The sequence below is a fragment of the Chroicocephalus ridibundus genome, chromosome 6 (assembly GCF_963924245.1).
Source record: "Chroicocephalus ridibundus chromosome 6, bChrRid1.1, whole genome shotgun sequence".
Lineage (NCBI taxonomy): Eukaryota > Metazoa > Chordata > Aves > Charadriiformes > Laridae > Chroicocephalus > Chroicocephalus ridibundus.
Genome location: NC_086289.1, coordinates 76,222,122 through 76,231,616, shown reverse-complemented (window position 1 = coordinate 76,231,616; position 9,495 = coordinate 76,222,122). Strand labels below are relative to the sequence as shown.

General features: G+C 54.1%; 1 protein-coding gene across 13 annotated transcripts in view; it reads left to right on the top strand.

The window, feature by feature from the left end:
- Positions 1-3,398: 3,398 nt before the first annotated feature.
- The window catches only part of DVL3 (dishevelled segment polarity protein 3), a 35,315-nt gene continuing 29,218 nt past the window's right edge, over positions 3,399-9,495 (top strand). For 9 of the 13 annotated variants that reach the window (XM_063338299.1, XM_063338294.1, XM_063338293.1 and 6 more), the window contains exon 1: positions 3,400-3,674. In XM_063338299.1, coding sequence (XP_063194369.1) covers positions 3,508-3,674 — 167 coding nt within the window. In that variant the 5' untranslated portion in view covers positions 3,400-3,507. Of the gene's footprint in view, positions 3,675-9,495 lie in introns of all 13 variants that reach the window. The other 4 variants (XM_063338297.1, XM_063338292.1, XM_063338295.1 and 1 more) reach the window with 2 other exon arrangements.

The window sequence follows — 9,495 nt, the reverse complement described above, 5'->3', positions numbered from 1 at the left end:
AGAGCAGTTTATTAAAACTTCTGAACTTGGAATCCTGAAATGGGTGAGGTTTGGTTTTGTACAGAATTAGGTCGCAAAGATGAACCTTAAATCCTATGAAAGCTGTTGTCCTTTGCCATGATGAGAATTAGTGGGAATGTTGGCTGTTAGCTATTGCATGTTGCCCTCCTGATGTTGGGGAGTAAGCACTGGCAGAGAGGGGGATGTACAGCTACAGGTCTCCTCATAAAACCATTCACAAAACAGTTGCAAGTCTTGGTAATTTTAAAATTTCCTTGGACATCTTAAGTATTTTTTTTTTCCTTTTACAATGTAAAGATGGCTTTAACAATAGGTTTAACATTGGCTCGGTTTTGCCAGGGGCTCTTGATTCTTTGTGCCAAGTAACAATTCCACTTTCGTTCTTTCCGCGTTCCTTCCTCCTTTGCTCCATAGTAGCCAACTTCATGGTGCGAGCTGTTCTTACCCAGGGGTTGAGATCCACGGGGAGAACGTTGCTCTATGGCCAAATATTCTTCAGGCCTCGGCGGTGTGTATTTTGGGGTGGTTTTACAGGTGCTGAGAACAGAGTGGCAAAAAGGAGAAAAAAATAGGAGACTTGGTGTTCTTCAAGGTGGAGTTCTGGCATGGCGCAGCACCCCGATGGGCAGGTAAGGGTGGACTTGCTAAAGGAGCATTAGTTGCATTGCTGAAGTATAGGGTGGGTGTCGTGCTTTCTATTGCTTTCAGTCAAGATTTATATTTGGTTGGGAGACTAGAAATGCCTTTGAGAGCAACCTCGACTGTGCAATTGTTGCTATCCACCTTTTTGAGCAATGTAAGCAGGAAGTATTTGTGACTTTTCTGAGGCCATAATAGTCACCTTGTCTGACTTCCCATCTGACATGGATGGATGGATGTTGCCTGGTGTTCCTGTATCAAACCCATAACTTCAGTTAATAATAGTGCACCTTTTAGAAAAAGATAATAGTTTTGTGTTGCTTAAAGATGTAAGTGATGGGACTCAAGTACATCCACCTCTGCTTTGGGCTGTTCCAAGATGCACTAAAATGCCTGGAGCCCGTTTACTCTGTAAGGAGAAGCAATGCTATCAATATTGTAATTTTAAATGTAGACATAAGCCAAGAGGCTGTTCAAAAACAATTTCCTGTGGACCTACAGTGCTCAGCACAATCCCCTACTGCGATTTCCTTGTCTCTGTGTTCTTAAGCTGCTCTGTTCATTAAGAGTCTTACTTCACAAGACTCTGCGAGCAGTAAGATCAATCTATCAATTTCTATCAATAGATTCTTCTATCGATTTTTCTATCTATTCAATCACTTGGCCTGTTTTAAACAAAAAGGCAGCTGTAACAATGAGATTTCATCTGCTGCCACCCTGGGGGGTGTGGCACCCATCCTCCGGGCTGCCTGTGCTCCCTTGGGAACTCGGCACCTCAGAAAATTGCCCTTTGGGGTATCAAAGGTGCCTAATGTGTACAATACAGGCTGCAAGGGATCCACCGCTGTGCTGGGAGGTGGGCAAGAGAGTGGCCCTGTCAGGGGGAGGCAGTAATTCTTTCACATGGGCCCAACTTTTTGGGCAGGGAGGTGTTGCAAAAAGACTTTAAGATGAGCTCTGTCAGGGTTGACACAATAAGCAGCAGCTTAGACTAAACTTTTCTATTCCTGACCTGGATTCTTCTTTCCAGGTACGCCGGCTTTTACCACAGAGCTCCAAGCATGAGGAAGCGACAGTCTTCCAAGAGCCGATGTGGAAACACGGGAGAGCCTCACGCCTCCTGCTTACCCGAGGTCTTCCCTTGATTTTTATTTTTTTTCCTCTAATTTAATGTCAGATTCTTCGCTCAGTCTAGCAGTGCTGCCCAGATAATTGCTAGCAATGCCCACAGGATGCTTTCATGCGTGAGGAGGCTATTTAGCTCCTGCCAGCCGGAGGAGCTTGGCTCTGCTCCCTGTCAGATCTTGCTGGTTCCTCTTCCTACGGCAGGTGAGTCTGGCGCTGAGGGTTGGTGATCTGCTCTCACGCCCTGTGTGGGCCTACGGCATGGTTCTTCCTCTGGATTCGTTCCTTCTAATCCAGGACGGAGTGAGGCAGTTCTTTCCCTTCCTGGTGGTGGGTGTTCCCCAAGCTCCGTCCACTCCAGCTTTGCTCTCGGCCACAGCTCTGGGAAACTGCTGATGGAGACGGTTCCTCAGCACCCCGCGGATGCTGGCAAGGTGTCCAGAGGGGAAGCCGGCCACCCCAAGACTGCTGCTGCACAGAGGCAAGTCCTGGGGGCTGGGGTCACGGTGCTGATGACTGTAGGAGAGACAGGATGGGGAAGAAACCACAGAGCTGAGGGGCTCTGTTGGAGCCGGTATGAAGAGGCCACAGTGTGTGTGAAGAAGGATGCTCATGAAGAGTCTGCTTGGTGAGGAAATGGGGTTGGGGAACTGGAAGGGACACTGTGGTGTCCCGTGCCTGAGTATCAGGGATGGTTGTTGGATGGTGACAAGGGTTCTGGAGGGAAGACACAGCTGGAGAGGAACTGGGGTGGGAGGGACCGTGCTCCTCCTGTGCAGCAGAGTCCCTGTTTGTGGGGTGGCCGTCAGGGACAGAGTATGGGGAGATCAAAGGGGTCTGGATGTGGGAGGACAGGGTAGAGCCCGATATGCCTCGTGCTCTGTGAGCTGTACGTGAGGGGCACGTAGCCGTGTGGGTGTGGGGAAGGCTGGAGGTGTGTGGGAAAGGGCTAGGGCTGCAGAGATGGAGGGGAGGCCTGAGGTGTGTAGGTGAGAAGCAGCAGAGGTTGCGGGACACAGGAACATATGTGGCACAGGAATGGTGTGTGTGTGTGAAGTAGCACCGGGGGGTGCGAGAGGCGATGGAAGGGGGGGCCTGGGAGGGCTGTATGGGCGCCCACCAGATACGAGAACGCGGGTGCATGGGGGGTACCAGGCTGTACGTGAGGGGACGCGGCTGTAAAGTGAAAATCCAAACCCTTCCGCAGCTGGCGGGGCTGTGCGTGGGCAGGGGGGGACGAGGGGCAGTGCCGGGGGCGGGTCAGGGGTCTCCCCCCAGTGCGGGATACCGCTCGGGAGGGCAGGGAGCGGCCCGGACAGCGGCGGGGTGTGGGTCGGGGAGGTGCCGGCCCGCGCCCCTCACGGACCGCCCGCTGGGCGCTCTGCTCCGGCCGCGGGCCCGGGCTCGGGCTCGGGCCGGGTGGGCGGTGCGGCCCCCGCGGGGCGCCGGTTCCGGTTCCGGCGGAGCCGGGGCGGGGGGCGGGCGGGGCGGAGCCGCCGGAGCCCGAGCTTGCGCTCTGGAGGCGGGCGGCGCTGGGACCCGCAGAACAAGGGGCGCCGGGGGCCGGGGGGCGCGGAGGCCGCAGCTGGGGCGCGGGCGGGGGCCGGGGCCGGGGCTGGGGCCAGGGCCGAGGCGGCGGCCGGGGGCGGCGGGCCGCGCCGGGCCGGGGGCGGCGGGGCCGAGGCGGAGCGGGCGGAGGCCTGGCGGCCGGGCAGGGGCGCCATGGCGGCGGCCGAGACGAAGATCATTTACCACCTGGACGAGCAGGAGACGCCGTACCTGGTGAAGCTGCCGATCCCGGCCGAGCGCGTCACCCTCGGCGACTTCAAGGGCCTCCTCAACCGCCCCAACTACAAGTTCTACTTCAAGTCCATGGACGACGACTTCGGGTGAGCGCGGACCCGGACCGCCGCCGCGGGGCGGGGGGGGCGGCGACGGGAGCCCCCAGTGTCCTCGCGGGGGGAGCGGGTTGCCGCGGCCTCCGGGGGGCGCGGGGTCCCCGCGGGGGGGCCGGGATGGGGACAGCCGCCCCGCACAGCGCCTGGGCCGGGGCTGGCGGCCCCTCCGCCCCCGGAGGGGACCGTCCCCTCGCCCGAGGGTCACCGCCCTCCCCCTCCCCCGTGCGCCATCTTCGGGCAGCGCCCGGCCCCAGGGGCATCTCCCGGCGCAGCCGCCCGGGGCGGGCGGGCGACCCCCGCCTGTCCTCCTCGGGATCGTCACCTCCCACCTGAAGGGCCTGGGCATCCCCCATGGGGCTGCCTGGGGAGGGTGCCCCGTGTTACCCCCGCCGGCAGGGTGCGGGGGCACGGCCCCGTCCATCAGCCCTTCCGAGGGACTGGGTCCGGGGACAGTTTAGTTCTCCTACCATCCATTTTGGGGAGGACCATCCATTTTGGCAGCTTTGTGCTCTGCATCTCGTCTTCGGGAGGAATGGGTAACGGGGACCCGTGTTCTCCTCCCCTGCCTCGGTGGAGAAGGAGTGAGAGCTCTCCACGTGCTGCCCGTCTCTGGGCCAGGGCTGTGCACCGGACCTGCTGTACCCCTCTGCGTGTCCGGTCCTCAGGGTAAGATGTCCCGTGCCTGGTCTCTGGGTGGGCACGGGTTTGTATAGAGGAGAGGTGGAGCCTGGCCTCGCATCCCATCTCCTGCAGGGCAGCTCTCTCCCAGCGCCGGTATTTTCATCGCTTCTTTTGTGTTACCCTTTGGTTCCTTCCATCACATGTGGCTGTTTGGAGGCGAGGAGGTATATTCTGTCCCTTGTTTGGATGGTTGTACTGACTAATCTTCTGGGGAGCCCCTGCTGTCTCCTGCCTTCATAGAATCGGTGACTGTTCTGGGGAGCAAGTATCACATGAGGCCAACTCCCTGCGAGACCCTTTGTCCTCCCTCTGTTTTGTCCAGAGTCTTCCTACATCTGACTCTCCTCTAGCCTTTTTGAGGACCTCTGTTTCCGTCCTGGGAATGTAGCTTCTCTTGGCTTCCACAACGTGTGACCCGTTACCATTCCTAGCCCTTTGGTATTTGAAAGAGTTGCATGAGTCTCCTTCCTCTGGGTTCTTTTCCCCCTTCTAAAGATTTGGTGTTTACAGTAAGTCTTGTGTATGGAGGCTGGGACTGCAAAAAGCTTTAAGTTTTATAGTCTTCCTAGTGTCTTCTTATTGCGCCAGATGCCTCCCTAGGCTGTGATCTTGGCTCATACCCTACGTTGAACAGGGCTGGGCCTGTTCGGGGCTTGGATGGAGATCGGTGTGGCTGCCTCGGCAGGAGGTGCTCTCCCCTCTGCAGCCAAATTATGCCTGTGCCCAGGTTCCCGTTAGCTCGGGAGGTGCCAGCTTTCAGATGAGGCTTGAAATTTGGAGTCACTTCTTTGACCACAGTCTGGGACGTTTCGCCTCCCTAAATTCCTCCTGACCCAGTGGAGAGCTTGAGTGCTCAGAAGCTTCCCCGTTCTTTACAGGCAAATAGCCGTCTCCAGCCCTCATTTTCCATAAATTTCCTCAGCAATATCAGTTGTCTGCGGATCATTTCCTGTCCCTCAGCTGTTGAGTTGTGTTGGGTGCTACGAAACAGCTGCCTCTCCCTGTCTCAGAGGGGACTATGTTCATTGATGGGAGAAGCAAATTCTCTGTGCCTGCTGTTTGTAAACAAATGCTTTGGGATCCTTTGAAATGTTGTTCTTGAAGTGAATTCAAACTTGTCTTGAATGAAACATTGCCGTGTGGGTGGGAGAGTGTCTGCGTAACTATAAACAAAGTTTAGTAATAAATAGCAGTGTCTTGCGTTGGGAAGAGGGGTCTGGTGGCAGCAAAGTTCTGTGCTGTGCCTTTTCATCCTCCTCTGTTTCTTTAAGGCTCCACAAGAGGAGGCAGATGGTAGATTAATGAAACTCCACGGTGAAGCAGCATAGGGAGTTGTGGATGCGAGCAGGGAGAGGGGAAGATCACTTGGGAAGACACGGCGAGTTTAGTTCCGCCAGAAATGCATGGGATGAGATTTTTGTTGGGACCAGTTCAGCTAATTCTCCTGGGAAGAATGAACCTCTCTGGAAGGGAAGGTACAGCCCAGAGGGGTTGGAGGCTGCATGTGGGCAGCCTGGTCCTGGGCGAAGTCCTGCGTGATGAGTTGTGCAGTTGGAGCAGCACGTGACGAGGCCTTGTGTGGAACAGAGGGGAGAAAGCCTCCTGTGGTGCCCCTATGGATGCCCCATCAGGAAAACTGTCTTTGCTCCTTTCCAGAGAGCTGAAGAACATGGTGGTGGTTGGCTGGAGCAGGGGGGGGAACAGCCAGAGCAGTCCATCTGCAGCTTCGTCTCTGAGTAGCCCTGGGGGCCCCCCGGCACCACTCGAAATAGAATCGTAGAATCATTTAGGTTGGAAAAGAGCTTTAAGATCATCAAGTCCAACTGAAATATTTCACGATCCCTGATAATTGGCATCCAGGAGAGAGCAAGCCTGCAGGGAAAGACAGGGACAGACGGACAGGAGGCACATCAGCTGCTTGACTGCTTGTAAGCGCATGGGCAATTAGTGAAAATCAGGAGGAGATTAACGATAGCTGTATTCAGAAGCTGCGTGTCAAGGAAGGGCGTTGCACTCTCACACGTGTATCCCTCTCGGCCCCTTCCCTCACGATGCCCTCTGCCCAGCCCGGGGGATGGCAGGGCTCGTGCTGACAGTTTGTGAGCTTGGCTGGTTTTGGTCAGTTGGGCCGCGTCCAGAAGCAGCACTCAGGGTAAAGCCCCTTCCTGAAAGAGACGAGCTATTAACAGTGGGTGGCCTTATGGCAGCTGATCAACTAAGAGGAGGCCTGCAGATCCGATGGCTCGTGCTTTTCATCATCAATCAGACCTTTCGCAGGATCCTTGTGGCATAAGACTAAGTTCTGTCATCTCTTACTGGGAACAGAGACATCTCACCTTCCAGGGTCAGCTGGAGCAAGACGTGGTCCAATGCTTCCTCTCACGTTTGTTGCCCAGACTGATTCTGTTTCTCCCTCTTCCTCGTCTTTCCAGGCTGTGGATCTCCAGCCTGGCATTCCCTTCAGCTCACCCCATCCCCAAGGCAGTGTTGCAGCCACAGTCTTGGTGTGTGGGATTTTTCGTTCTTTTGTTTATCTTGTTAATATTTGTTTGCTCTGAGAATCAGGGCGGTGATGGAGCAGCTTCAGTGTTTACATCTCCTTGGAAATGTGAACGGAGGCTCCCCTGGGTGGCTGTGGAGTTGTCGGGCTATGCCAGGAGCTAATCCTAGTCAAAGCACTCGGCTCCAGATTAAGAATACCCCAGAATGGTGTCACCTCTAGGTGGGAAGGAGGAAAATGAGAAGATTTCATGCATCCAATCCTGGGGAGAGGAGCTGTGAGCAGCAGGAAGGCTGGAGGGTTTTGTTGCCTGGTCTACGCAGCATGTAGTGGGCTACAGCCACGAACAGAGAATCCACCCTGAGCGCAGTGGTGCAGAGCAGTGATACAGGTGCAGATATTTGCGCCTTTGTTGGCTTTGTGTATTGCTAACCCCAGAGCTGGAGACGTGGGGGAGCTAACCAGACTGTCGGTAGAAGTATAGATGGTGCATAGATGTGGTACACTCTTCTTGGGGCTGAGATAGCTTGTGTGGATGTGCCTTGCTGTGAAGTGTGGAACTACCCTGAGCCTGCTAACCTTGCCCTCATTGGAGAAGGAAGGATTTTTTATTTTTTCTTTAATCTACAGCTTGAGTCTTTTTATTCAGCATTTTACAGGTAAGACTGGTGTGCTGGTCAGCAGGAGAGCGCTTTAGATCAGTGCAGTGCTATGGCCGCTGTGAGATCTCTCTCTATCAAGCCATGCACGAGTTTTTCATAAAGTTTTGAGCCAACTTTTTACTCTCTGTCTTTTTTGTTCCTAATCTGTGAAGTGGAAGTAGTAACAGTGCTCCTGTGCCGTGCCTTGCCTTGTCCACTTGACACTTTGAGCTTCTTGGGCAAACACATGTGTGGGTCTTAACATGACAGAGCTCTCAGTTCTATAGAGGTGCTGCAAGAACAGTACTGTAAGTTCTCCTGGGGGCCTGTGCGTTGGGAAAGGAACAACTGTGCTGGTGGTCTGTGGTAGTTTATAGTTTGCTGGGATGTGGGCTTCAGTGATGTGGAAAGTGTTGCCTCCTGCCCAAGTCCATTGTGAGAAAGGTACCTGTCTCTGGGCAGCGTGGATCTTCTCACCAGCTGGACTGTGTCCATGTTTGCCCCAGCTGAACTACAGGTTAGACTTTTTGTCTGACCGGGTGACTGCTACAACTCTGAGGATATTCTTATATCAGTTGAAGTGTGGTTTCTTTTGACTCATTTTTTGCTTGTAACTGATGCTGCTCATTTTCTATCAATTGAAAGGTGTTCCCACAGGGGCATGCTAAAGTTTAAATTAAAATTTTCAGAGTAGTTTCAGTTATGTGAGTGAAACTTGTGCATTCAGGTAGGTCCTTATCACCTGGCCTGAAGTTCCGTCTCGTCTTTCCATAAATTCTGGAGTGCCTGGAAGTTTGAATTTCTTCTGCGTGTGGAGAAAGCACTTGAGTGATAGTTTTGCTTATCTCCTCTCAGCCACCTCTCCTCTTCCAGGCTGGAGAGCAGAAAGGTGGTCTTCTCCTGCAAGGGGACCACCCCTCCCTCCCCATCTCACCTACTTGTTCTCCATTGCCGGGAGGACATCAGCGATTTGAGGTACGGTGGTGGGATGGTGCTGCTCCTCCCACCGCTGCTGCTTTCTCTCTCTTCCAGGTCTTGATTCTAATTTTAACTTCAGAGCTGTGGTGAGTGATTCCTAGGTCTTGACTGTTGAGTGAAAATTGGTATCCAACTAATCAGTAGCCTGGTATCTAATCCAGACCTGCTTAATTATCACCTGCTCTCCAAAGCTGGGTACAAGGCAGCGATTAGGGCAATGCTCTGGAGGCAGAACAAAGCGGGCGCTGATGGAATTCCCAGTGCTGGGGTCAGATGCCATTAATATTTGGCGACCTCATCTCCTGCACATGTGCATGGGGAAGCGCGTTGACGCTCACTGAAAGGCTGAGTGATTTATTTTTATTGCAGGATCTTTTTGAAATTGATGCCAGCAGTGACTGTCCTTCTGGCTGGAAGCGTTTGGAGCTGGGGAAGGGATCCTAGACTTAATAAGTGGTGTCAGTCCCTAAGCAGTGGTGAGCCGCTGGCGTGGTGCCCCTGCCTCTCCTGCCAGCTCTTTGTAGCGTGAGTTGGGGGAGTTGTTTTATTTTGATTTTTGGAACTTTATTTTTTAAATTTTGAGCTGGAAACTTTGCTGTCTGCAGAAGACCTTTGCCTGTTCCTCATGCCCCTGGTGGAGAGTGCTTCCATGTCAGCATGGATTTTCATGGAGGAAGAGGTTGGCAAGAGGTCTGTGAGCAAATGGGCCTCCAAAACTGCATCTGACTCCCTTGCACGCTCACATCCTTTGCGGTACTTCTGCCCGAGTGACAGCATTGGCCTGTCTGTGAGGTGGCTGTCAACTTTTCTTCATCTTCTGGCCAGTTTGTGTCCTTTCTGTGCCAAGGGCAGCACTTAGCCATGTGAGAAGCCACAGCATCCCATCTCTTGTGCTCCCTGCTCCAGAGGATGTGTGGTTCCCTGCCTGCTCACGTGAGATGTGCTGCCCTGGGTAGCTAGGTTCCGCTGGAGGTTATTTTTTGGACATTTTGCATGTGGGTTACTGCAGCCT